The sequence below is a fragment of the Dasypus novemcinctus genome, chromosome 12, assembly GCF_030445035.2.
Source record: "Dasypus novemcinctus isolate mDasNov1 chromosome 12, mDasNov1.1.hap2, whole genome shotgun sequence".
NCBI classification, from domain to species: domain Eukaryota; kingdom Metazoa; phylum Chordata; class Mammalia; order Cingulata; family Dasypodidae; genus Dasypus; species Dasypus novemcinctus.
Genome location: NC_080684.1, coordinates 96,966,200 through 96,993,933, shown reverse-complemented (window position 1 = coordinate 96,993,933; position 27,734 = coordinate 96,966,200). Strand labels below are relative to the sequence as shown.

At 59.6% G+C, this 27,734-nt stretch overlaps 1 protein-coding gene across 2 annotated transcripts; it reads left to right on the top strand.

Moving 5' to 3' along the window:
- Positions 1 to 615: 615 nt before the first annotated feature.
- IL2RB (interleukin 2 receptor subunit beta) lies at positions 616 to 26,984 on the top strand. 2 transcript variants are annotated; one of them, XM_058308779.2, is made up of 10 exons: positions 616 to 1,187; positions 10,022 to 10,127; positions 10,438 to 10,552; positions 11,591 to 11,672; positions 13,343 to 13,448; positions 15,332 to 15,480; positions 16,519 to 16,687; positions 17,503 to 17,620; positions 20,576 to 20,660; positions 23,762 to 26,984. In XM_058308779.2, the coding sequence occupies exons 2-10, from the start codon at positions 10,040 to 10,042 to the stop codon at positions 24,494 to 24,496; spliced, it is 1,647 nt and encodes a 548-aa protein (XP_058164762.1). In that variant the 5' UTR covers positions 616 to 1,187; positions 10,022 to 10,039; the 3' UTR covers positions 24,497 to 26,984. The 2 variants fall into 2 exon arrangements, with proteins under 2 accessions (XP_058164762.1, XP_004447082.1); XM_004447025.4 differs by lacking the exon at positions 616 to 1,187 and adding an exon at positions 5,657 to 5,758.
- The last annotated feature ends 750 nt before the right edge of the window (positions 26,985 to 27,734 follow it).

Below are 27,734 nucleotides of genomic sequence, written 5' to 3'. Positions count from 1 at the left end.
TCAGCTCTTATGACTCCCCCCGCCCCGGGACTCTGGCCCGCAGTCAGCAGGGCTGGGTGGGATCCAGCCTCGCCGCCAGCCAGCCACGTGGCCGCGGACAAGAGGTGCCCCTGCCGGGCTCCTGCCCGCAGGAGGAGGGTGACCAGTGGCCCCTCAGGCCTGGCACCTGCAGGACGTTTGCTCCTTCCTCTCGGGAGGTTGGAAATGATCAGGCCTGCCAGAAGGGCTGGTGTTTGGGGAGCCCTGGGGGAGGCTTCACCCCATCCAAAGGGTCCCATACTTTCTATTTTGACTTTGGTTTTGCCTATATTTTCCGAAACTGATATTATGCTTCCACGGAATGAAGTTTGAATGGCACAAAAGGTGAATTCAGGAAAGTTCCTCTCCCTCCTCTGCTTCCAGGGCCTCCCAGCTCCCCTCCTGGGAGGAAAACGCTGTCCCCAGTTTCTAGGTATTCCTTCAAAGACTCAGTGCCTGTTCGCATGAGCTCACACTCAGACATCTACGCAAGCACTCGCACACTCACCCTCACACACACACACAGGCACACTTGCTCACACCCCCGCTCACACCTCCCCCTTTCCTTCTGCCTGAGCAGTGGCGCACAACACACTTCTTTCTGAACGTTGCTCTTGTCACGTAACCATGCAGCGTGTGGACACAGAAGGCCGCCCCGTTCTTTTGGCCCCGGCTGCGTGGCACTCCGCTGTGTGGGTGTCCCCAGTCTCCTGCGCCCCTTTAGGCCACCTCCAGCCCTGCCACCACGTGAACTCATCAGTACACGCGCATTGCGTGTACATACGTGGACACATGGTCTCCGTCGGATGCGCCTTAGACATGCAATTGCTGGATCGTGCACCAGAGATGCTGGCAGGCACTGCCATAGAGGTGGCCCTGCTGCGGGCGCCTGCAGGCGTGGTGGCACACCCTGACAACCGCCTTGGGTGGCACTCCTGTTGAACACTCTGGCTTGCTTTGAACTCACCTTCTCTGGCATCTCTAGGGTGTTAGAAGTTTGGACCTGTGCGTCTCCTTCTCTTCCTTTCCTCCTTCCTTTCCCACGTCATCCTAGAGCAGGCCCCAGCACAGAGAAGGCCCGAGATACAACACGGCTGCCGTGACACGTGAGGAGTGCGGGCGGTGAGGCTGGAGCGCTGGCAGTTCAGGAGGAACACGGAGGAACGCGGGTACGCAGGCTGGCAAGGAGGTGACAGCGGTGGCAAAGGAGGGACGACGGGGGCGACGGCTTGGGAGCAGGGGCGGGGCTGGGGTGGGCTGAGGCCGATGGCCCCGTTACTGACTCGGGAGCCTGGGGGGTTGGTGCCCCCGGTGAAGGGCGGATGTTGGCTCGGGGTCAGTGTGGGGGGAGAGCCCTCTCGGCCACCAGCCCCCGGGCTGCCTTTCTCCTTCTTGTCCTGCCCTCGTCCCTCTGAGCGCCCATTTCATGGGGGGGCACCCACTGTCTGGGGGGGATTGGGCCGAGGGCTGGACACCTGACTGTGCCTGGCTTCCCTGCCCTGCTGGTGCCCAGGGCGCATCTCCTGGTCAGCATGGGGCCTGGCATTGAGGTCGTGGGGCTTTTCCCAGCAGAGGATTCGGCCCCCTGCGGACTTGAGAGGCAGGTCAGAGCCCTGGGGAGGGCAGGGGCAAGGACCTGAGGGGGGCGTGAGCGTGTCAGCCAGATTGACACCGGAGCCATCAGGCTGAGCCGGGGAGGGAGAGGGGCCTGGAGGGCCGGGGGGGCCTGGGAGATACTGGAGGGCTTTGATGGCAGAGGATCAGTTACGGCAGAGACTGTTAAAGGTCTCCCCACCCATTCTGCCCTGCCTCTCTACCTTCTAGCTACAGCCAGGCACATTTTTTTTCATCCTCCTTTGCAGCTGGGTTGGTCATGTGACTCAGTTTTAACCAATAGGATGTACGTTAGAAATGTCAAGAACAGTTTTGGGGAGGGGTCCTTAACAGGGTCAAGCCCTCCTTGCCGCTCTGCATTCCTGCTGCAGGAATGCAGATGTGATATACGAAACTCAAGCAGCTCACTTGGTCCATGAGGTGAGAGGAAGAGGCTGAGGAGACCCCAGTAGCGTGGCAGAACTGCTCGGGTGCTGATACCTTGATAAAGCCACCTGGTCCTCTTTGATTTAAAGCCACTGTTGTTTTATTCTGTCCCCTTTTGAGACATGCAGCTGACCTTCACCCTGCCTGGTGACTGCTGTAGAGTGGAAGGGGGTGGTGGCAGCAAGTGGGGCGAGGTGGCAGTTTAAGAGGTCTCAGCTGGCACAGTCAGGTGATGACAGGATCTGATCAGGGACCCGAGAGTGGGTGACTGATGAGGAGCAGGGTCGCTGGGGAAGAGTCAGGCTGGGAATGTGGAGGCCGGAACACAGAGCCCAAAGTCTCCCGGGAGTTGGGTGCTGCGGAAGGCTGAGGGCCGGCAGCTCCAGCTTAAGTGAACAGGGGAGGGGCTGTTTGGTGGACGCCTGGGCTGGGGGGCACAGGCAGAAGGGGTCGGGCAGCCTGGCTTGACCCCACCCTCACCCCACCCAAGGAGGTGGCCCTGCAATGGGCAAGTGGAAAAGTCACGGTCGGGAAGGGACTTCGGAGCCAGCTGACCCCGATAGGCCCACGGCTCTTAGGAAAGTGGGGCCCTTGGGAGGGGGCTGGGTTCAGTGGTGGCTGAGCTGCTGAGCCTGTCCATGCCGGCTGAGGGTGCAGGAGAGCTGGTTTACAGCGGGACGCTGTGAGGCCCCAGCGGGGAGGGGCGAGGTGGGGCGCTTGAAGGGTGCAGGAGCAGCAGGTGGAGATACAAGAGTTGGATGTGCCTGGCGGCTCGGTGCTGGGAGGGGAAGGGCCTGCTGCGCGAGGGGCCTGAATCCCACCCCCAGCACTCCTGAAACAAAGACCTGAGCGGGCCTGGGCTGTCAGAGAAGCGTCTAGATTCTTTTCCAGGTGTCATGGAGAGAATCTGATCTCCTCCGTCAGGCAGATACGAGTTCTGATCCAGATTCTGCCACATTCTGGTTGGATGGCCTGAGACCTCAGTTTTCCTCCCTGTGAATTGGGAAGAAGGAGGTGGCTCTCTGGGGAGCTCTCTGGGGGGCAGCCATGGGATTGGTGAGGACAGAGCCCCAGGCACCAAGAACTTGACATGTTGGATGAGCAGCCAGGACAGCTGGAGGGAACCGGGAGATAAGCTCAGAGAAGAAGGCGGGGCGGCTCAGGCCGGGCTTTTAGGCTGAGACTGAGTTTGGGTTTTGTTACAAATGTGCAGGGAAGCTACTGGGAGGTTTTTAAAGGGAGTGGGAGTGGGGTGAACTTGATCTTGTTTGGGTTTTGAATAGATTGTTCTGGCTGCTGAGGGGAGAATACACTGGAAAATCGGGAGACCAGGTCAGAGGCCACTGTCAACCTGGCCAGGCGGGAGACGACGGCGGCTCAGGCCAGGCTGGGGCCGCCCCTTGCCCCTCGCTTTGCCCTGTTTAAGCAGACTCGGCCGATGGAGGCCACACCTGCTGCTGCACGGCCCAGGGGGCACGACGGGGGGTCGAGCCCCCTCATCTGTGAGGCAGAGCCTCGGCTGCTCAATGGGTTCAGATTCCTTCCTGCCTGGCCTGGCCTCTGGGGCATCTTGCATGCTCAGGAAATGTTCACTGCATGGCTGAAAGAAGGAAAAAGGCGTGGAGGCAGGAAGAAAAGATTTGGGCAGGACATGCAGGGCTGGCCAGTGCCAAACCACGGCAACCCAGGGCTGCTCCGTCCCTAACCCCCGGCTCTGGCTAGAGACGTACTTTTTCTTTCTGGGTTGAATCGTGTCCCCTAAAAGTCCTAAGCCCCGGGCCTGTGAATGTGACCTGATTTGCAAAGAAGGTCCTTAAAGCTGTTACTAACAGTTGAGATAAGACAAAGGAGGATGAGTCCACTCTGGCTGCTGTCCTCATGGGAGGAGAGGAGACAAGGCAGAGGCACAGAGAAGGTGGCCGCGTGACAGAGGGGACAGAGAGGGAGTGATGCCACAGGCCACGCACCGCCACGGATGGCCGGCCACCGCTGGAAGCCGGGAGAGAGCACGGGACCCCCTGCCCGCCCGCACGGCATGCAGCGTCTTCAGCGGGCGCGCAGCCCCGGTGACCCTCGATTTCGGGTTACTGGCCTCGAGAGCTGTGAAATGAGTCCCTGTCATTTCAAGCCACCCAGTTTGGGGGACTTTGTTACAGCAGCCCTGGGAAATGAAGACAACGTTTCATTTATTTGGGGGCAAGAAATTCATTCATTCAGTACAAAAGGGTCTGCGGGGGAAGCTACCAGCTCTTCCCCCTCCGGGAGAACCTGTGCAGCCTCGAGAGATAGTCTATGCCCAGCGAGTGCTGCTGTGATTGTCGTTGTCACCCCTGTATTTGTCACCCTGTCCTGCAGCCAGGAAGCCTCCCCTGGAGATGAAGGAACGTGGGGCGGGGAAGGAAGTGCCTGGAGCTTGAGCTGCCGGGAGCTTGCTGCACCTCTGATTAGGTCCTCCTCTTGACATAGCCAGGCAGTGGCTGTTTGTCTGCATTTTACAGGTGCCGGAGACTGCAATGCAGAAAGGCCAGGGCCACCCAGCTGGAGAGCAGCCTCGAGTGCAGCCTTGCTCTCCCCAGCCGTGCGGCCGTCGCGCTTTTCCCTCCCCGGCTCAGCACCGTTTGCAGAGGGGACTTGGGCTTGATTCTCCTTTTAGGGTCTTCAATTCCACTTTTTCACTTCTGTGCAGATGGAAGCTTCTGCAGTTTCCCTTTCAACTTCCCATCCTGCTCTCCCTCAGCCCTTCTCAGAAAGAAGCAACAGGTTGCAACAAGTCTCTGAGCCAGAGCAGCTCGGATGAGGAGAAAGGGAGAAAGCTGCTGCCTCTGGGGTCCATCACCGAGGTCTTTGGCAATGCATATCTCTAGAGAAGTGCGTTCTCCTAACGAGGGATCCGTGACTTTTAATCATTAAACACACACACGCACGCACACACACAAACCCCAACAAAACCCTGAGTCCCAGTCTTCTTTTCTGAAAAAAAGGGAGAGAGAAGGATAGGGGATGATTAGGAACCATGACTTCAGAGGAAGAGAAGGTTCTGGAATGCTCAATATATGTCCATCAGATTGTTCTCAGAGCCCTGAGAGTCACCTCTGAATGTTAAACTATAAGTTTATAAAACTTGGTGAGGGGCTTCCTGGGAGGCTGGATGAAAAGGGAGTGAGGGTGAGGAGGGTTGGGGAGGGACATGTTTGTGTGAGGCCTGGGTGTTAGCGGGGTGGGAGTGTGACCGGATGAAGGTGTCAGAGGTTTGGGGGGGCCTGTGTGAGATGGGGTGGGGGTGGTTCAGGAAAGAAGGGGCTGTGTCCCCTTGAGCTCCTGTGTGCCGAGGGGCCTCTGTTCAAGAGTGCGAGTGTGTGAGCGTGTGATTGTGAGTGTGTGTGCCGACGCACCACGGCCCACAGCCCCTGCTCTAGCTCAGGACGCCCCCGCTGGAGGAGGGAGAGCTGGAGATCTTTATCTGGTCCCTAGGTGCTTGTGGGAGTTTCGGGCTTTCTCACCAGCCCGTCCCCACCCGCCCTCCCCAGGCTGCGGCCCCTCCATCCTCTGCACAGGAAGTGGGCTGGCCCTGGGGTTTTAGTCTTCGCTGGCTCCATCAGCGTCTGCCGCTAGAGACGGAGCCTGGCCCTGGGGAGATGGCCACTGCCTTGGCAGCTGGGAGCACGGCAGAGAGCACACCGCAGCCTCATGTCTCAGCCAGGTGACGCCCCCGCCTTGCCCGCACCCTACCCTGCCCACGGGGCACCCAGGGGCTCCCTTCTGGCCTCTGCGCCAGCCAGGGCGGGGCTGGGAATGAAGGTCAGGGAGACGTCGTTCAGCTCTGACTCAGTTTCCCCAGCAGGTTCTGCCTGAACTTCAACCCCCCAGCCCTTACCCCCGACCTTGTCTTGGAATCCCCTGGGGGAGGTGGTGGGCCCTGCTTTCAAGGCTCCTGGATGGAGATGGAACTGGTCCCCGGTCCCCAGCCATCCCTCCTTCCCAGCTCACCCTAGGGGAGGCTGGGGCCTGCTCTGGGCTGTGAGCTCCCCCCCACCCCCAGAGGGGTCAGAAGGGGTGGGAGACCTGGGAGGAAGAAGGCCAGCCCGAGCCTCAGATGGGATGCACGCCCCCAAAGGGGGCTGGGATGTGGGGTGGGAGAGACAGGAGTGCCTCCTGCCCTCTACTGACAGTTCTCTGGGGGTGAGGCAGGAGAAAGGGTCCCTTCTGGCCCCTGGCTATGACATGGGTGTACCGGGAGGTCTCCGGGAGCCCTGGGCTGGTGCCCGGAACCCTGGGTTTGAGTCCAATTGCGTCCCCTGTTTAGCCGTGTGCCTGGGCATGCACTAGGGTCCACTGGCCTTGGAAGGGGGAATCCATAGCCGGAACACGCACACCTTCTCCTGGGGGCCTGAGACTTCCCACCCTGGGTTGGGATCATGGTGAGGGTGGCTGAGGGGCCGCACCATCCCCAACGGTCCCCTTCCATCCCCCATCACCGGGATCCTGAGTCCTCGTCTAGGGAGATGCCTTTGGAGTTAGAGCCTGGCCCTGTGGGGCGGGAGGGCAGATATCAAGAGAAGACAAGGGGAGAGGGGGAGGCTTTGATGTTAGGTGGGTCACCACGCCCCTGCTTCACTGGCTTCCCCAGCCCACTCAAGTACCTGGCATTGAATCACGCAAGGTCAGCCCTGGTGGGGGCCTCAGACTACATCTGACGGGTTCACATCCAGTCCCACCACCTTCTGGCCTGAGGTGTCCTCATCTTATAAAGGGGGGGATACTAGTCATTACTATACAAGCTGAGGCTGAAATGAGACCATGTACGCAAAGCGCTAACAGCAGGGCTGGGCAGAGTGAGAGCCTTGCAGTAGCCATCATCACCATCCTCATCCTCACCATCACCATCATCACCATCACTCACCATCACCATCCTCACCATCACCATCATCACCATCACTCACCATCATCATCCTCATCATCACCATCATCACCCTCACCATCCTCATCCTCACCATCACCATCATCACCATCACTCACCATCATCATCCTCACCATCACCACCATCACCATCACTCACCATCACCATCCTCACCATCACCATCATCACCATCACTCACCATCACCATCCTCATCCTCATCACCATCACCACCATCACTATCGTCATCCCCCTCCCCATCACCACCATTGAACTTGAAACCAGATGACATGGTCTGAGTCCCGCCTCTGAGCAAACGCGGGCAGTTCTAAGCTTCGGTTCTGACGTCTGTTGGACGGGGATGACAATAGCCGCCTCCAGGGCTGCGGTGCGGCACAGTGAGTCAGTGGTGCGCGCGGGCTTGTGGTCGTGGAGGGCGGGCACAGGCATGTGGGCATGTGCGAGAGACCTGGAAGGAGGACTTGGGACAGAGCGGGCCCGAGCTCTCCTTGCTGTCCCCTGAGGCTGAACCTCTTCCTCGCTGCGTGACCTTGAGCAGGTCCCTTAGCGTCTCTGAGACTCAGTTTCTCCTCTCCAGTGAGGGCGCCCTCCCAGCCCTGACCCCCTCGGGGTCCCTCATGCTCTCCCCCTGCGTTCTGCCCGGTTCCTTGGGTGGGCTTCTCCCCATGCCTGCACCCTTTTGGCTCTGGGTGGCCTAGGCAATGCTTTCCTCTCTGGCCCATCGCCTCTTTGCTGGGGCCTGTGCTTCGGCCCTGCCCTTCCTTCGACCCTGCACCCCTTTGCCCACCCCCTTCTCTCCCTGTGGGGCTCTGGGGCTCTGTTCCAGGGACTCAGGCTGCCCTGACGGCTGGGGCCTGGGTCCACCCCTGACCTGGGGCCGCACCCCCGCAGAGGAGTGACCACCCTTGCCCAGGGCAGCGATCGAGCATGGAAGGGGCACAGGAGGGCCTTGCTGGGAACCCCTACCTTAGCCTCTGTGCCCTCTGGGGTCCCAGCCTTGTGCCCTGTGCTGTCTGGGGAGCCAAAGAAGGGGGACACGAGCCCCTGCCCCGTGGGGGTGGTGTGCCGGGCGTGGCCAGGACAGACGCCCTGCACGTCTGTCTATGCCCCTGCTGAGCCCTGACTCCTGGGGCAGAATGGAGCGGTGGGAGGGAGGGGGCTGGGGGCGGGGCTGGCCTGGAAAGCGGGCTCTGCCTCTGGTCACATATGGGACCTGGACCTGGGGCAAGTTACTGTTTTGGAGCCTTAGTTTCGTGGTCTGTGTGCTGGGGATTACCCCACCCTGGCGCTGCTGCACAGATGAACTATATGGTGCGTGTGACGCGCCGGGCCAGGGCTCAGCGCACATCTGCCAGTCGTGATATTAGGTCGTCAGTCCGTGTTCATGGACGGCCTGACTCACCGTGAGCGGGAAGGCCTGTCCGAGATGTTCCCAGTACGGAGGTCCCTGCCTGGGTGCTGGGCGGGCTGCACCTGCTCAGGCCCAGCTCTGCCTCTTAGCAGCTGTCTGTCTCAGTTTCCCATCTGAAAACGGGGATTTGGAACCTGGAAAGCGGGAATTCAGGCTCCGGGTTGCAGGGGAACCGCTCAGGGTTTCTGGGCAGGGAGGTGGATGGTTGGAGGTGGGCTTTGGGGAATGCCTCTGAGAGTCTCGAGGTGCGGCTGCTGCAGAGGGGGACGCTGCCGTCATCTGGGCTGGGGGACCTGGGCTGGCCTGCGAGGTGGCTCTGGGGAGGGGAAGATGGTCCTGACTCGGGGGCTTCCTGGCTGGCAGGCTATGGGGGTGAAGGGAACACAGGGATGGCTGGAAGACTGGAAAGGTGAGGGCGCGATGGCTCCAAACCCAAAAGCCAGTTGGGAGGAGCTGAGGGGGAGCGCTGGACTTTCGCTGGACCCCTGGGGTTCCTGTCAGGGGGTTGCACAGGCCATTGGGAGTGAGGTCAAGGCTCAGAGCAGATGCTGGAGAAGGACCACGGGAGGTGAGGGCTGGAGCCGACGCGAGACCAAGAGGGGGCAGGGAACGGGGAGGCAGAGGGAGAAGCGGGTGTGGGTGGAGGAGTGGAAGGAGAGCCTGGAAGAGGGCGTGGGGAGGGGACCAAAGCCCCACGTTCAGGGGCCTGGCAGGTCTAGGACCAAAGTGTCCGAGGCTCTGACGGCAACTCCACCAGCCCCTCGCCCTGGAAGCCCCTGTGGGCCCCCAGCTCCTCTCCCTCCTCCCCCTGGGCCCTCTCCTCCGGGCAGCCCACCGTCTTGAAGTGGCCGCACTCACTTTTCTCCTCCTTCTGCCCAGCCCCCGTGGGGGGACAGAGGCCACCTGGGGTCTCTGCACAAAGTTTCCACTGCAGCAGGACGCGGCCGGCGCCGTGCGCTGGCTCTGCATGAGCAAGAGTTTCCACGGGGCGGCTAGGAGGCCCCTGAGAAGGCTCCTTGACAGAAGACATCAGTCACTGCACCTCAAATGCCACCTTAGCCACAGTCCCCGGGCCCGGCGCCTCTGGGGGGGGCCCCTGCTTGACACCCGCTTGGCGGAGAATGGTGCCGCAGCTGAAGAGGGGAGGGCTTTGGCGGCAGAGACTCCTGGGTGCAAATCTGGTAAAAGAGGGACCAAGCCCTGGGCTAAGGCCTCTAAAAGCTCGGGCTGGGGATCCCGTGCTTAAAAGGCGTGGGAGGAAACCCGGGTGCTGGCTTCTGAGAGGGCTGGGTGGAGAAAAACCCAAAACCCCGCCAGCCAGGGAGGGGCGCGCCTTGCCTGCGGGCTACGCGGCCACCCAGGGCCTGGCCCCTCCCGTGCAGAGCTCGCAGGCAGGTGGGGTGGAGGGCGCCCCTGTCAGGGTCACAGCAGAGCGCCTTGGAGGGGACGTCAGGGCAGAGCACTTACAGCCGCGCCTGGTCTCAGGCACTTCCTAAACCCCAGGGCAGATGTTTAGGATGCGCCTTGCCAACCCGCCGGGCTCTGGGGTGCCTGAAGCTGCAGCAGGACAGGCCCCCGGCTCAGCCTGCCTCTGGGGCAGGGGGGCTTCATCCATCTGTCTCCCCTTGCCCCCCAGAACCACCCCGTGCATGTGATGGCCGCCCCCGCTCCGTCCTGGTGTCTGCTGGTCCTCGCCGTCCTCCTTCCCCTGGCGGTCCCTGGGCCAGCGGCGGCCAAGAACGGTGAGACCCGGGGCAGCTGCATGGCCTCACCTCCCTGGGGGAGGGTGGCAGGGGCTTGGGATGGCAGGGCCAGCAGGGACCGGAGACCCCTGTGGCCCTCTGTCCCTGCTGCCGCCTGTGCGTCTCCAAGCCCCAGGAAGACGCTGTTTTCCCGTCGCTGCTGCCTTCTGACTGCCCGAGGGTCCTGGGAGGCTCGTGTCCCTTCTCCGCCCACCTTATCTGGTGGGCGCAGGGTGACAGGAGCAGGGGTGTGGGGCGAGCCCTGGGTGCACGGGGCCCTGCAGCCACTCACGCCTTGTCTCGTCCCCAGATGCTGCCAGGCTCACGTGCTTCTACAACTCGAGAGCCAACATCTCCTGCCTCTGGAGCCAGAATGGAAGCTCCCCCGCCGCGCCCTGCTTCATCCGCGCCTGGTCGGACAAGCGGTGGGTGCCATCGGCCAGCAAGCGGCAGGGTGCCAGGGTGCTGCTGTCTTGTAATCACCGACTTTTCGGTTTTTGGGATCCTAAAATGCCAGGCTCCAAGAAGTCTGCCCTTACAGAACCCTGGAATGGTCGGCCCTGCCCGCTCTTAGGAGCACAAATGTTTCCAGGCCTGGAGTCAAGGCATCGTTGGAGAGAATTTGGGGGTGGTCTATTTAGACGCAGGGAACCCAGCGGGAGGTGGGGTGGCAGAGGGCCGGGCTGCCTTGGGGCAGACGAGGTGCACAGAGTGGTCTGGGACCCTGGGCTGCAAACCTGCTGTGCCCAGGCTGGACTCAGCATTCGGGATCCGGGATCAAGGGCGCTCCCTAAGCCTTTTGAGTAAGCTGGGATTTGGGGAGACCCCCAAGACAGCTGTGGGGAACAGGACTGGGGGTGGGGTAGAGGAGCCTGGGGGCTGAGAGGGGGTCGCTGAAGGGGCCTCTCTGCCCAATCCCCCAGGAGGCAGGTGAGTGAGGGTCTGAGCCCAGGCAGGGTCGGTGGGGGCTGGGAAGAAGGGAAGACTCCAGAGACGAGGCTGGGACAGAGGTGAGCCCCCCAGGACCAGGGGCCGATTGGACGGGGTGGGGGAAGGGGGAGGCAGACGTGGCCTTGGGCTTGGACCCTGGCTCCCTCCCTGCTCTTGACCCTGAGCGCCAGGAGGAGGCTTTGGAGGGCTTTCGGTGGGGAGGGCACGTGTCGCCAGCATGCCTGTGTTTCCGGAAGATCACTTGCTGCCGTGTGGGGACAGACCACCCGGCCAAGCTGAGGTGGGAAGGGCAGGACAAGGTGTGCGGTGAGGAGAGGACAGTTGGGGGCAGCTGGGGAGTGGCACCTGTCACCCCAGCGAGGTGGGCCTAGAGCCCACGGGCAGAGCAGCCTCGCTGCTGGGCACTGAGCGGCTGCCACCAGGGGTCCCAGGAGCCGAGAGCGCTGGGCAGGGGTCCCTCTGGCCAGCCACGAGGGGGTCTCCTCTCTGAGGAGTTTCCTTTGCCTTAAAAGAACCTGGAACAAAACGTGTAACCTGCTCCCCGTGAGGCCGGGATCCTGGGCCTGCAACTTGATCCTTGGACCCCACGCAGAAGTGAGTAGGGGCGCCCAGGGAGGGGGAAGGGGTGGGCATAGAGGGAGGGTGTCCTTGCCACCCAGGACTGCGAGCCCAGTGCGGGGGGAGAAGCCCAGGGCTGCCCCAGCGGCGCTGCCTGGGACCGAGGAGGAGGAGGAGGTGGAAGTACCGGGGGGACCCAGGCGTGGCCCAGAGGGCTCCCTGCCTCGGCTCCTGCCGTCTTGCCCATGCCTGCGGGGTGCTCCGGAGTCTTTATCAAGCGGGGAGCACACCCCGCTGGTCATAACCACAGCCCTGTGCACTCTTCTCCAGCTCCTGGTGAGTGCAGGCAGGTGTGGGGTGACGGCCATGGATTCGGGGGCCCAGTGACCTGGGCTCTAGGCCTGGCTCCACCACACACCAGCTGGGTGGTGTCAGGCCGCTCAGCGCCTAGTTCCCATCCGCAAAATGGGCCTCATAAGAAGGGCACCCACCCAGCAGGGCTGCCCGGAGGGTTAAAGCCCTTAGAATTGAGGCACCCCAGCTGTCATCAGCGGGTCCTCACGGCTCTGTGGGTGGGCACCAGCCCTAGGCTCTTCTTAACCAATGAGGAAACCGAGGCTCAGAGAGGTGTGGCCCTGCCCGGGATCACACAGCTTGGGAGTGGCTGAGCTGGGATTTGAACCCAGGTTGGCTGGACCCCCCGCCTCTTGCAGCGCTCATGGCCATGTCCATATGGGTGTGAATCAAATCATTCCACCTTAAACCTTCCATGGCAGCGGCAGGCACCAGAGACGCCCAAACTGCATTTTTTCCAGTCACCATACAAAGTCTCAAAAGGCAGGACAATGAAAATAATGTCCCACAGTGGAGCCGATAAAAGAGCAGCTTCTGGAACCAGACTGCTGGCAGGCCCTGGGAGCCTGCACGTGGCTGGCTCTACCGTTTCCTAGCTGTGTGACCCTGGGCCAGTCATCAGCCATCTGTGCTTCAGTTTCCTCAGCTGGGGATGGGATAGCAATCAAAATTAAATGAGATAATATATGGTAAATGCTCAGAAGAGTGCCTGGCACAGGGAACGTGATCAATCAACTGTAATATTGGCAACATCTTTACAATAACAATAGCAATAACTCCAGCCTCAGTTTTCTCATCTGGGGATGGACTGCTGTGAGAATCAAATGAGGTGAGTAGCTAAGGCACCTGAGCAGCACCTGACCACAGGAGGCACTCAATACCTGGGCATCTGCCAGAAAAGGCAGGGTGCGGGCGAGGAGAGCAGGGGGAGAGGAGACTTTCATTGCCCGAGTTGCAGACCTATACTTTCCTGGGGGCCCACTCTGCTTGCACCCTGTTTGTGGCGCGGAACTCACTACCTACCAAGGCATCCCATTGCACTTGAGGTCAGAGGTTGGCAAACTATGGCCCACTGCCAGTTTTTGTAAGTAAAGTTTCGTGGGGGCCCAGCCACGCCCATTCGTTCACAGTGTCTGTGGCAGGGACCACTGGGCCTGCCAAGCCGAACGCGTTCCGGTGGCCCCCTAGGGGAAACGTTTGCTAACCCCTGTCTGGGTAGGGGCAGGGGAAGGGGCCACACCTGTGCTGGGGTTCTGCTCGCCCCTCGCCCCCTCCCCCCGCGCCCCTGCCCTCCCTGGAGCCCTGCGCTCCCCGCCGCTTCCGGCTGCATCCCGGCCCGCCTTCCCTTGCAGTCTCAGTCGCTGACTGCAGCGGAACTCGTCTCCCTGAGCGTGACGTGCTGCGTGGAGGAGAGGAACAGGACGGTGGCGAGCCAGACCTTCAAGCCCTTCCAGAACCGTGAGTGAGGGCGCGGGCCGGGCCTGGCCAGGCGCCGCCTCCCTGTCCCCGCTCAGGAGCCTCGCTGCTCCAGCCTCCCTCCACCAGCGCATCGCTGGCTGCCCGTGGGGTCACGGCCTGGTCCTGACGCCGGCCTTCGAGGCTGCTCGGGCCGGCCTGGCCTCCCTCCAGGCCTCGCCTCTCAGCGCTCCTCCTCTCTGGCCTCTGTCCCCACCACAGCCAACGGCTCTCCACACCCAGCCTGCCCATCCGGGCCTCTGAGCCTTTGCAGTGCTGGTCCCACTGCCTGGAAGGCTCTTCCTACCTGGAAAATTCCCCTCACCCTTCAAAGCTCAGTGAAGGGCTGCCTCCTCCAGGAGGCCCTCCCATGCTCGCCCAGCCCTTGGTTCCTCTTCCTTTAGGGGGTTTGTATCCCAGGGTGCCGTGCCTGATGATGGGTCTGTCTCACTCCCCGACGTCTCCAGGCCTGGCCGGGGTGGGCTCTGGGAAGGTTGCTGAGTGGCTGAGTCCCCGGCCTCTCAGCCCCTCTGTGTGACGCCTGCTTTATCTGTCCCCACCCCCAGGCTCCTGCCCTTTCCCTGGTCATCTGGCCTTGGGGTCCCTACTGAGGGAAGGGATGGGGCAGAGGGCGAGTTCAAAGCCCTGCCGTGACCGGATGCGCGTCCTGAGCAGACCATCTCACATGCCTGAGCCTCAGTTTCCTCATCTGTAAAATGGGGACAGAGTTAACCCCCAGCACGGGGATGCTGTGAGGAGTCTGTGAGCCAAGACGCAGAGACTGCTCAGCACAGAGCTGTGCAAAACGAACGTTATTTGTGTGGTGCCCCAGAGTCTCAGAAGTATAGAAACGTAGCTTGACTTTGTTTTTTTTTTAAAGATTTATTTTTTATTTATTTCTCTCCCCCCCCTTGTCTGCTCTCTGTATTCAGTCACTGTGTGTTCTTCTGTGCCCCCTTGTATTCTTGTCAGTGGCACCCGGAATCTGTGTCTCGTTTTGTTGCGTCATCATGCTGTGTCAGCTCTCTGTGTGAGCAACGCCACTCCTGGGCAGGCTGCGCTTTTTTTCCCGTGGGGCAGCTCTCCTTACAGGGCTCCCTCCATGCGCGTGGGGCTCCCCTACGCAGGAGACACCCCTGCGTGGCACGGCACTCCTTGCGCATGGGGCTCCCCTACGCGGGGACACCCCTGCGTGGCACGGCACTCCTTGCACATGGGGCTCCCCTACGCGGGGACACCCCTGTGTGGCACGGCACTCCTTGCGCCCATCAGTACCACATAGGCCAGCTCATCACACCGGTCAGGAGGCCCTGGGTTTGAACCGTGGACCTCCCATGTAATAGGCGGATGCTCTATCCATTGGGCCAAATCTGCTTCCCTAGCTTGACTTTGAAATCATAACATCTTACAAGCATCAAATGTAAAATGAATGAGTTGATCCATGCAAACCCCTTAGATCAAGTCTGAGCTCCGAGGAAGGTCACCTCCCTTCATCCGTTCAGTATCCGCTGTGCTGGTCAGTGCTCCAGGCACCCAGGACCCGGCAGACAAGGTCCCTGTGCAGCCAGCTCCCAGCCTGGTGGGGGGAGACAGGAAATGAATAAAGAAACAAAATGAGTATTAATATGTTGGGGGTGTTATAGGTTCTAGGAAGAAAAATTAAAAGGTAAGGGGGAGAGAGTGTGATGGGTGGTCAGAGGAAACTTCTCCAAATAGATGATATTTGAGCAGAGACCTGGAGAAGGGAGTGTGGGCCCGGGGTGGGGGCAGCTCTGGGGCAGGGCCTGCTGGGGGCAGCGCAGCAGCTGCGCAGGGCAGGGGGGCAGGCTCAGCCGCTCCTGTCTCCTCTTGCCCCAGCGTCACCTGTCCTTGCTCTCCTTCTCCAGTTCGCCTGATGGCCCCCGACTCCCTCCAGGTCGTCCACGTAGGGATTCACAGGTGCAACATAAGCTGGAGCGTCCCCCAGTTCTCCCACTACCTCACATCTTACCTGCAGTTCGAGGCCCAGGTCCGGCCCCTGGGCCGCAGCTGGGAGGTGAGTCCACGGCCAGCCCCCGCCTGCCCTGCCCTGGCCGTTCCGCAGCTTGGCGAAGCCAAAAGCCACCTGCAGCCAGCCTGCGGGTGGCCAAGAGTCCAGCCCCGCTGCTCCTCCCAGGCTGCCCCGCTCTACCTCCTCCCCATCCCCTTCCCAGCCAGTGGCAGACCCCAGGGCGAGACTGACATGGCTGAGAGGCAGGCGCCGGCCCACCCCGGGAGATTTCAGAGGCCCTGGGAGCCTCCTGTCTGCTCTTGAAATCCAGTGGGGCTGGATTGTCTCTAGGCGCCTCCTTCACTTACTCATTCATTCATTCCTTTACTCATTCATTCAGCAAGTATTTCCTAAGCAGCTATTACGTGCCGGAGATTGGGGAGAGGGGTGGATGAGACGGACAAAGGTCAGACTGTCAGCCAACAACTGAGCAGGAACCTAAGGGGTAGACGAGTGCCACGAAGAAAATGAAGTGGGTTGAGGCAGTGGACAGTGACTGGGCCAGGCTCCTCTGAGCAGCTGAGGCCCCTCTGAGACCTGAAGGTCAAGAAGGAGCTGACCTTGGGGAGGGTTTTCCCGACAGAGGAAAGGGCCCCTGCAAAGGCACGGAGGCGCTTGTGCCTCTGGGGAGCTGGGGGAGGGCCGGAGGATTTGGTTTTTAGTACAAGCAGATGGAAAGTCGTCCATGGGTGATTGACGCTTTTTTAAAAACCCTCATTCTGGTTCTATGGAGAAGAGTCTCGTGGGGTGTGGTAGAAGCAGGGAGACGTGCGACAGAGCAGGAGGGGGGCAGGAGAGAGGCCAGGAGGGGATGGGCGCAGGCTCCGGAGGTGGCCCAGGCTGATGAGCCAGCGGCCTGGGATGCGGGGGCCGAGGGGGAGGAGAGGTTCAGGGTGGCTCCTCGGGGAGCCTGTCAGCGGGACGGGGCGGCGGGGCCGGTAGGAGGACTGGAAGGTTCTGTTCTCAGCCCCCCGGCCCTGCCACGGGACGTGGGGAGGGGGGAGGCCACCCCTCCAACTCGGACACCCCCTGTCTCTGCCCCAGGAGACCCCCTCGTTGGCCCTCAAGCAGAACCAGCAATGGATTTTTCTGGTGACACTGGCCGCAGACTCCCTGCATGAGTTTCGGGTGCGGGCCAGGACCCAGGGGAACGGCTACACAGCGGAGTGGAGCCCCTGGAGCCAGGCCCTGGCCTTCAGGACGAGGCCTGCAGGTGCCCGTGGCAGCAGGGGCGGGCGGGGCTTGGGGCTGGCAGGGTGAGGCTCTGGGAGCCGTGGGCGGGGCACCGCCTTCCGTTAGCTCCCTCGGTGTGACCCGCAGGGGGTCCGTTTCACAGACCGGAGCAGAGGCTCAGGGAAGGCCTGGGAGTGCCCGAGGCCCTGTGAGCAGCAGGGAGGCCGGAAGGGCTCTTACACTTTCTCCATTCCGAAACCTCCAAGTCCTGGTTTCTGCCAGGGCAGGGGATGGGCTGCTCTCACCTCGCAGCCTCAGTTTCTTCATCTGTAAAGTGGGTATGGTGATGCCGAGGTAGAGCTACCGTGACGACGGCCTGGCAGACAGCAGTGCTCACGGGGTGTCCCTGGGAGGGCCTCGGGTCAGAGGTCAGCTGTCCCTGGTCCGTGATGCTTTGGGCTGAGTTCAAGCCCAAGCAAGGCCCAGAGGCCTCTGTGGTGGTCAGCGGGAGGGGGCAGGGCCGCTCGGCGGCGTGGAGACCCTGGCTGCTGGGCGCTGTGGGCCTGCCATGGGGCTCAGGGGAGCTGCCTGGGCCCAGGGTGCTCCCGGGAACCCCTTTCCTCCAGACCCTATGGTGATGGGTGCTTTGGCAAGAAGGATGGTCTCTTTGTAGCATCTAACCTGGCTTCCCAGAGAGGGCAGGCATCAGGCAGAACCGCTCAGCAGCCCAGAGGCAGGGAGGCCGGGGCCCCGGGGCCCGGCAGGGCGAGGCACTGGAGGGGGGGCACTGGGCTGGTGGGGTCCGGGGCTAGTGGGCCACTGCTCTAACCCCCTCTCCTCCCACCACCTGCGCAGCCCCCGGGAAAGAACCTCTGACCTCTTGGCTCGGCCATGTCATCGTGGGCCTCAGTGGCGTCTTTGGCTTCGTCCTCTTAGTCTACTTGCTGGCCAACTGTCAGTCCTTCGGGCCGTGGTAAGAGAGCCCCCTCCCTGCCCCTCATGCCCCCACCGCGCACACCTGCCGTGCCTCACCTGTGCTCCCTCTGTCCCCCTGAGGGTCCTCCCTGCCTAACACCTGGCCTTTCCCTGTGATGCCCCCAAAGATGGTACCACTTGGCCCAAGGAACCAGCCCCAGGAGGAGACTGGGGGAGACACGGGGGGCCTGCCCAGAGCACCGCTCTCCAGACTTGGTGTGTACACACCCGCGTGTGTGCCGCGTGGGCACGGCTGCCACCTGTGTGGAGGGCTCGCGGTCTGCCAGGGCTGCACACGCCTTCTCTTACGCCTTCCTTTGCAGGGCACCAGCTGAGTGCCAGCTACCGCTAGGTGCCAGGGCATAATGACACACCACAGGCAGGTGGTCCCCTCCTCCAGGAGCTCACCGCCCGGCGGGGGAAGTGTGTGGCTAATCGCACACGTGGATGATGCCCCGTGATTAGGATGGGGAAAGGAGGTGCTGGATGCATTGGGAGCAGGTGGCAGGGAGAGGAGCCTTAGCTGGGGGCGGTCAGGGAAGCTTCCTGGGGAAGTGATGACTCCACTGCAGTTGGAAGGGATGGAGGGGAGGGGGTGGCCTGGGGGGGGGAGAGCCTCACAGGCGGAGGACACAGCCTGTGCAAAGGCCCTGGGGAAGAGAGTGAGGGGCGTTCCAGGGACTGAGAGTGCAGGGAGGCTGGAGTGGCCAGGGGTCAGGGGTGCAGGACCGAGGGCTGACGGGGGGCCCCCACGTGGCTGCGAGGCCATGGCGAGGATTTGGAGCTGCACTCTGGGCCCTGCAGGACTGTGATGGGATCGGCCTTGCAGGCAGTGGCGCTGGCTGCTGTGTGCAGAGTGGCCTGGGAGAGGGCAGAGGGGAGTGGGGGGCGGCGAGAGGGGCGGCGAGGGGGCCGTCGCCACAGCCCAGGCAGGAGGGGAGGGTGGAGAAGCAGAGAGAAACGGGTGGAGTCGGGAGACGTTGGGAGAGGAAAGGAGCCGAGTTGGAGTCTAGCCTGAGCAGCAGGGGGAGGGTGGCGGCATTCCCCGAGGCGAGGCGGGCGACAGCAGGGGGTACGCTGTGCCTCTGAGATCTGAGATGAGACGCTGGGGCGGGTGCCTCTGGGTCTGGAGTTGAGCTGTCCCCTGGGGTAGCGTAGTGGCCGCTGTGCAGGGCACAACCGGGGCTGGGGTTAGAGCAGCTTTCAGCACCGTCCTGCGGCCTTCCCTTAGCCGTTTCACTTAAACTTCCTGACAACCCAGCTCGTACTTGTAGTCCAGTATTCCCGTTTTCCGGCTGAGGAAGCACAGAGAGGTTAAGTCGCTTGCCCAAGGCCACACAGGTGATAAGTGACAGAGCTGGGTGTGCACCCGGGCAGCCTGGCTCCGGCGCCCTGCGCCTGATGACTTCCTCTCTGAGGAAGCACGCACGCGTGTCCCCTCACACCCCTCACAGTCCCGGACCCCAGGCTCCCGGCAACGCTTCTACCCAAGGGACACTGCTCCTCCCTAGAGATGAGACAGCATTTTATGGTTTGCAGTGTGCCTGCCTGTAGCACCTCACAAAGGCAGCAAGTCAAGGGCTGCCGTTCCCTCTCCCCGCCTTTTTTTTGAAATGTTACATTAAAAAAATATGAGGTCCCCATATACCCCCCCACCCCCCTCACCCCACTCCTCCCACATCAACAACCTCTTTCGTCATTGTGGGACATTCACTGCATTTGGTGAAGACATTTTGGAGCACTGCTGCACCACACGGATAGTGGTTTACATTGTAGTTGACACTCTCCCCCAGTCCTCCCAGTGGGCCATGGCAGGACATACAATGTCCAGCATCTGTCCCTGCAGCACCACGCAGGACAACTCCAAGTCCTGAAAATGCCCCCACATCACACCTCCTCTTCCCTCTCCCTACCCTCAGCAGCTACCTGGCCACTTTCTCCACCTCAGTGTTACAATTTCTTCCATTACTGATGGCCATTCCCTCTTAGCTGGCCTGGAGCCAGAGAGGCCAGCGACCTGCCCAAGGTCACAGCCAATTAGCAGAGAGCTGGGGCAGGAGCTCACGTCTCCTGCTCCCCACTAGCACCTCTCAGGGCCCCCATTTTTCCTGCCCTCCTGAGAAAGCTGGACGGCCCCTCCCGCCACCAGCCCCAGCTGCACCCTCTGCAGATACACCAGGGACTCCATCTCCCTGCTCATCACTCTTGTTCCCAGACTGGGCGAGGAGACGCCCTTACCTGGATGACGGCAGTTACCTCCTCGCTGGCCTCCTCGTTGCCAATCTTGCCCCTCGTTAACCCATTCTCAATCAGATAGCGCTCCTGCTTAGCATGTGCAGGGGCTGCCCACAGTGTTTGGAATACACCCAACCCTTGGGGTCTACCACCAGCCATTTGCAAGCTTTGTGCGAATCAGAAAATAGTGTCCCTTCAGGCAGATGCATGCACATGCCCGGGCCTCCCCTCCATCCCTCAAGCCAAATACCCTAAGACAGTGCACGACCTGAACCACCATCCATGGCAGTCCTGCTGGGAGGTCACAGCCTGGCCTCGCTCCAGCAGCTCTCCTTCCGGCTCGCTCTGCTCCAGCCACCCCCATCCCTGACCACCCTGGTTTGTGGAGTTCCCGGTCCCGCACCCCAGTTCTTCTCTCACCTAGCACCCTGCTCTCTTTCTCCCCAGAACGAATGGCGTGTTGCACACTCGTTTCTGTCTGTCTCCCCATTAGAATGTCAGCCCCTCTAGGGCAGGATCTCCTCTGCCTCGGTCATTCTTGTGTCCCCAGCACCCAGCACAGTACCTAACCTGAAGCAGGCACTCCATCGAGAGTGAGTGAATAAATGAGTGAATGTGGGGTGTCCACACGGCCCACCTGCAGGGCTGCTGGAGCTGACTGAGACCGCGGCTCCCTCCCCGCCTCACCCTCCACCCTCCCTCCTTCTCTCCTGCGCAGGCTGAAGAAGGTTCTGCAGTGCCACATCCCAGACCCTTCGGAGTTCTTTTCCCAGCTGAGCTCAGAGCATGGAGGAGATTTCCAGGTAGAAGTCCACAGGCGGAGGCAGCAGGGGGCAGCTGACACTGGCTGGCCAGAGGGCGGGCAGTGGTGCCAGTGGGGTGGCAGTGGGGTGCAGGCTTAGCGGTGTTCGCACTTTGCAGAGGAGATGAAATGCTCCTGGGTGGGTGCAGGCCCCTCTCCCCAGTCCTGGCACCCCCAGCTGCCTGGCAGCTCCTATCTGAATTGGACTTCCCAGGCTGTGTGATTGTGGGCAAGTTACGGAACCTCTCTGTGCCTCTCTTTCCTCATCTGTCAAATAGGGTGAAAAAATAGCATTGCCGTGTGTATTGCCCTAAGAATACAACCCGGTTCCCAGTAAGCACGCAAGGGACCCCAGCTAGGAGGGCTGTCACCTGTGTGTGGCCGACCACCCTCCCCATCTAAAGCCTGTGCAGGCCCTGCCCCAGCAAAAGTTCTGCAGGCCCCTCACTGGTTCTCCAGTTGCTTCCAGGCACAAACACAGGCTCATTTTCCAAGTGCGGCCCACCGGGTAGGGCCACTCCGAACTCCACAAAGCGCAGGCGTGCCCTCCCTCCGCCCACACCCAGTTTGGTAGGAAGCTTCATGCGGGAAAGGGGATGTCGTGGGCTGCTTCGACCACCCTACCCCACCCCAGGCTCCTTAGGGGGACAGTGGGGGTGACGCAGGGGTGGAGGGAAGATATGAGGAGCAGTGAGGGCCGGGAGAGCCATCCTGGACCAGTGCTGTCATGAGCTGGCTTTGGGATTCTCTAGTCAGGACTGATCAGGTCCGCTTTTGGAATTCTTTGGACCCCAAGACTGGGGGTATCTCATCTACAGTATCTTTTTTTTTTAAAAGGTTTATTTTTTATTTATTTCTCTCCCCTTTCCCTCCCCACCTCCCCTCCCCCCAGTTGTCTGCTCTCTGTGTCCATTCACTGTGTGTTCTTCTGTGTCCACTTGCATTCTTGTCAGAGGCACCGGAAATCTGTGTCTCTCTTTGTTGTGTCATCTTGTTGTTTCAGCTCTCTGTGTGTGTGGCACCACTTCTGGGCAGGCTGCACACTTTTTGTGCAGGGCGGCTCTCCTTACGGGGTGCAATTCTTGCACGTGGGGTCTCCCTACACAAGGACACCCCTGCATGGCAGGGTACTCCTTGTGTGCATCAGCACTGCGCATGGGCCAGCTCACCACACAGGTCAGGAGGCCCTGGGTTTGAACCCTGGACCTCCCATGTGGTAGGCAGACGCTCTATCAGTTGAGCCAAATCCGCTTCCTTACAGTATCTTTGATGTGGGGAAATGTATCACCTTTAAATTCCTCTGTCAGGCCTAGAGGTAGTGAGTGCCCCATCAACAGAGGTATTCAAGCAAGCCTTGGCTGCCTGTGTGTCAGAACTGTTGCAGGAGGAGTTCTTACATTGGACTTTGTGGGAGGACTAGATGCATCCTCAGGCCTCTTCTAACCATAGTGTCCTCCTGACGCCTTGGGCCGAGGACATTTTGAGATGGAAGCAGGGTCTTTCCTGGAGAGCTGCAAACCTCTCCATGTCCCACAAGGTTAGCCCTGGCCAACAGGGTGTCCCGAGGGGGTCCTGGGGATACACCGCGTGGCTGGGGTGGGGCTGGTCAGGACCCTGCCCTCTCCTCTGCCGCTTTTCCTCTCTACGCCAGGACCCCCACTCCAAGGCCACCAGGTCTGCCCCATCCGCGGAATCGGGGCCTGAGCTGTGAAGGGGACGGACGTCTCTTTGACCCCCAGGGTGGGTGGAGGCGCGGGAAGCGGCTGAGCGCAAACGCCTCCGAGAAGGGCCCCGTGCGCCCCTGGACACCCGCGCTGGCTGCCGGGCTCGGCCTCGCTGCTTCCCCGAGTGCCGCAAACCTCCCCAGGCTGTTGGCCTCCTCCCGCTCCTGCTCTCTGCCACCCCAGGGCGCCCTGTCCCCCTCTCTCGGCCTTTTCTTCTCTAACACAAACTCCTGGTTCCTGGGGGTGTTTAAAGAAGTGGGGGTGGGAGGGTGTCACTGAGTCGTTGTGTGGACGTCCGTGCGCTGTGTGAGCACGTGCAGGCGTAGTTGTGTGTGTGTGTGTGTGTGTGTGTAACGGCCGGCTAGCCCGGAAGCTCACCTGGGGAGGGAGAACCAGGCACCTCTGCAGGCCCAGCAGCTCACCTGAAATCTACTGATGGGGCTCTCGGGCCCTGTGCTGGGCCCCGGCTGCAGGGGAGCCTGCCAGGCCTGGTCCCCATGCTCAGAGCCTACCTCCAGCCCTTGAGGGCTCCCACGGCAGAGGCTGCCGGGGTTCGCAAACTCATCTGCCGGAAGCCCTGCCGGGCTGCCTGTGGGGCTCCTGCCGCTGCCACCTCCGTGTGCAGCCTGCCTTGCAGCCTGGGCCGGGTGTCTGCACCTCCGTTTTCTCACTGCCCCTCTCCTTGCTGGCCCGACAGATTGCCAGAGGAAGTTGGGAAAGAAGTGACTGGGGGGTGGGGTGGCTGCGGGGGGAGAACTGAGGCTCAGAGAGGTGCAGTGACCTGCCCACGGTCACACAGCTTGTGAGCCGGGCGTAGAGCTGGGTCTGCCCACTCCTTGCCAGTGCCCTCTGGGCTCCCGATGGACGTGTTCCTCTCCCCAGGAGGTCGCGGGGCACTGGGAGGGAGAGGTGGATATGGGGGATACCGACAGCGCCCAGCAGAGACGTTTCCAGCTTAGTAGTAGGGGGAGCCCGTGCCCTCCCCAGGCACCTGGGAAGCCAGGAGCTCTTTGTGCCTGGGCCTGTCTGGTTAATTCACCACTCGCGCTAATGTCTGCCAGAGGCTCTGAGGAGTAGGGCCAGGCCACAGAAGGTGCATGATAAACAGCCCCTTATTCACCCAACAGACATTCTTCGAGCACCCTACTGGGAGCCCAGGAGGCCTGCCCAGGGCCTGTGAATCAGCCCCAGCCCTGGGCCGAGGTGCCCCAAGCCAGTGGGTGGCAGGGGCAAGGAAGGAGGGCGCCATCAGGGAGGGCTTCCCGGAGGGGTAGCCCTGAGCGGAGAGGAGGAGGAGCTGGGAGCTGGCGCTGAGTCTGCGGAGGGGTCGGGGTGGCAGGGGCGCCCCGCTCACCCTCCCCGACCTCTCTCCTGGCAGAAGTGGCTCTCCTCGCCTTTCCCCTCCTCCTCCTTCAACCCTGGCGGGCTGGCGCCCGAGATCTCCCCGCTGGAGGTGCTGGAGCGGGACGCCAAGGCCCTGAAGCTGCTGCTGCCCCAGCAGGACAAGTCATCCTCGCACGACACCAGCGGCCACTCTCTGGCCAGCTGCTTCACCAACCAGGGCTACTTCTTCTTCCACCTGCCGGATGCCCTGGAGATCGAGGCCTGCCAGGTGTACTTCACCTACGACCCCTGCGCAGAGGAGCCTGACGAAGGGGGGCCTGGGGCACCCGCGGGGTCTCCCCTGCCAGCCCTGCTGCCCCTGCCAGGGGAGGACGATGCCTACTGCACCTTCCCCCCAGGGGAAGACCTGCTGCTCTTCTCCCCCAGTCTCCTCGGTGGCCCAGGCTCCCCAAACACCGCCCTTGGGGGCAGGGGGGCTGATGAAGAGAGGCTGCCCCCCTCCCTGCAGGGGAGTACCCCTGGAGACTTGGCCCCCAGGCCCCTGGAGACTCCCTCCCCAGGAGCCCCTGACCTGGTGGGTCTCCATTCACCCCGAGAAGCTCGGGAGGAGGCCCCTGCCCCCAGCCCTGTGGAGGCCCGTGGTCTCCCCTGGGCCACCCTTCCTGGGCACGGCCAGGGCAGGGTCCTCACTTCCCACCTGCCCCTGAACACTGATGCCTATTTGTCCCTCCAAGAACTCCAGGATCAGGACCCGGCTCACTCGGTGTAGACAGTGCTGGTCCTGCTGGTGCCACCGGGGCCCATGCCTGGGGCGACTCCCCACTCCCCCTGCAGGCCAGGAGACGTGACCTGGCTCCCAGCATGGCAGGGCCTCCCCTCTTCATTGCGCTTGACACAGGGTCTGGAACCCGACTGTGGACCTTGGAGGAATTAATGAATTATCTGGCTTCACCCTGCCTGGGCTCACCATGCCCCACAGGGGGGCCCCCCACCCATAGGACCACCTCCTGGCACCTTGACTCTTTCTGAGGTCAAGACTTGGAGACAGCTCTAAGTCCCGAAAATGCCCCCAAATCACATCTCTTCTTCCCTCTCCCTGCCCTCAGCAACCACCGTGGCCACTTTCTCCACATCAATGCTACAGTTTCTTCCATTACTAGTCACAGTTATTCTACAGTAGAACACCAGTAAGTCCACTCTAATCCATATTTTATTCCTCCATCCTGTGGACCCTGGGATGGTGATGTCCACTCCACCCCTATATCAAGAGGGGGCTTAGATTTCACATGGTTGATGGATGCGATTCTCCTGCTTGGAGTTGTAGGCTTTCTCAGTTCCCTGCTGTGGTGGTTGACCATCTTCACTTCCTTGTTAGCTGACCTTGGTAAGTCCAACGAACCAGAGAGTAGGAGTTGCAAGTCTGCTGAGGCTTAGGACCCAGCTGACACATGGCCAGTCCAGAGATTCAAGTCTCCTGAGTATACATCAAGCCCAGCACCAACCACAGGTCCAGTAAGAGTGACAGAAGAGGCATGTGTAGAAAGGTTACATCTGAGTCCATCACACTCAGGAACACAAATAACAAAGTAGGGCCCACTGACAAGGCGCTGAATTCCAGAGCCATTTGCCATGACCATACAACCTGTGTGTCTCCTTAGCCCTCAGGAGCACCAGTACCTGGGGTTGTATCTACTTTGGCTGTCTCTGGGATCCTGCTGAGGCGTGCATAAGTGCAACCCCTCTGATGACCTCCCAACTCTTTTTTGAAGACTGTTAGCCATATAAACTCAATTGTCTTTATCATTTCCCCCTTTTATTCAAGGTCGTTTTCTATTTGAATCACCAGTTAGTGATTGATAGTAATCCTTGGGCACCAGGGAGGCTCATCCCTGGGAGCCATGCACTTACATGTTGAGGTTGGCCTAGAGAGTGGCCACATTTGAGCAACATGGAAGCTCTCAGGAGGTACCTCTTAGGTACCCTGCAGCTCTAGGCCTAGTTGAATTTCAGGCACACAGGCTCCTAAGCATAGTCATCAATATCAAGTGCTCATCATTGAACAATTCTTCTTCACTGATCTTTGCCCTTGCACTTGGGGGGTTGTTGCTGCTTCACTGGGGAATGTAACAGAGCTCCCCTGGCTAGGAACTCAGCACTCCCTCAGTTGTTGTTTGTAACTAATTACTATGAAAATACCCAACGAATATCTGTACATTTTTATATACCCTATATACATGCCCTGGATAACTCCCTCCCAACCATGTGTCCCCCATCAATAACACTCCACACCAGCATTCCTCCCCTGCCATAGTTGAACTCCTCTGTGGTCCAAAACTTCTTCAAAAATGAAGCTTATTGTATTGCCAAATTCAATTCATAGGAAAATGAAATAGTAATGATAGGTTTAAAGATTAGAAATAGAATACATACTAATTTAGAAAAACTAAAACAAAGAAAAAATAAATTGGGGTATTAAAATATGAAAAATATCATAAAACTTTTTTACATTTTGCCTTTCATCATTGTAATAGCGGTTGCCCTGTATGTACAGTGGCAAGGCAATTTCTTTCATTTCTTCCTCATGTCTACATCTTTTTTTTTTTTTTCTTCAAAAAAGTTTCAGATACAGTAAAGTCACATATACAATATAGGGGACTCCCATATATCTAACATCAAACCCTTGTCCTCCTTCCCCAGCAATGATCTTTTTACATGTTCATGTTATATTTGCTGCAGCAGATGTACAGATATTGAAACATAGCTACCAAACATGGTTCCATTTTGGTTACATTCTGGTTTATATTTTAGACTGTATAATTTTCTAAATTTTTAGTTACGTTATGGTTGACATTATGGATTACATTTTAGCCTATAGACTTTCATACATTTCTGGTGAAATTTAACATGTCCTATATCCATCATTGCACAATCTTGTGGAACACTTATATTGCAGGGACAGATGCTGGACATTATATATCCTGCCATAACCCACTGAAAGTACTGGGGGGAGAGTGTAAACTACAACGTAAAGTATAATCCATGCAGTACAGCAGAGCTCCAAAATGTATTCACCAAATACAATGAATGTGCCACACTGATGAAAGAGGTTGATGTGGGAGGAGTGTGGGGGGGTGATGTGTGGGGTATATGGAAACATCTTATATTATTTAACATAACTTTTTTTGTGATCTATGTATCTTCAAAAAAACAATAAAAAAATTTTTTTAATTCCTCAAGATTGGGGAATGAACAATGGACTCAAGGACTCTTATTATTCTAATATAGATGTCTTACTATTCTAGCAATGGAAAAACTTTTACCATTGATATTAATATAAAGGCAGTGGCCATCAGAAATTCTGAGGGGATGGAGAGGGAAGAATAAGTGTAAGGACATTGGAATTGTCCTGCATGACATTGCAATGACAGATACAGGTCATTAAACATTTTGTCATAACCTATAAAATTGTGCAGGGTAGAGTGTAAACTATAATGTAAACTGTAGTCCACAGTTAGTAGCAGTACTTCAGTATGTGTTCATCGATTGTAACAAATGTACCACACTAATGAAAGGTGTTGTTAATGTGGGAAAATGTGGGGGTGGGGGTGGGGGTAGGGCATATGGGAATCCCCTATATTTTTTATGTAACATTTATGTAATCTAAATCTCTAAAAAAAAAGACTTGAAGAGATGGAGCCCCAGGGCTAGCATAGGAGGCTCATCCCCCTGCTCCCCACGTGGTTGAACCTTCCTCCTCTGTGCTCCCCACCTCCCCCCTTGTTCTCTTCCCTCAGTCCTAGGTGCTGATCACATGGGCTGTTGCTCACAGATCTGCAAGGCTTGGACCAAGTCCCAACCTCCTCCGTGCCCAGAGCCTCTGTGCTCGCAGCTGATTGGGCACTTGACTCAAGAAGCCCCTCTATAGGCTGACCATCAGCCTATGAGGTGGCTCGGCACAGAAGCTCCACCCAGTCAAGGAGGCGGTCAGTCCAGGTATTTAAACAGAG

Coding starts and splice junctions, on each gene's coding strand:
- IL2RB (XM_058308779.2), top strand. CDS start 10,040: ATGGCCGCCCCCGCTCCGTCCTGGTGTCTGCTGGTCCTCGCCGTCCTC. Junction 13,449..15,331: donor CTTCAAGCCCTTCCAGAACC/GTGAGTGAGGGC, acceptor CTCCTTCTCCAG/TTCGCCTGATGGCCCCCGAC. Junction 16,688..17,502: donor CTTCAGGACGAGGCCTGCAG/GTGCCCGTGGCA, acceptor CCACCTGCGCAG/CCCCCGGGAAAGAACCTCTG.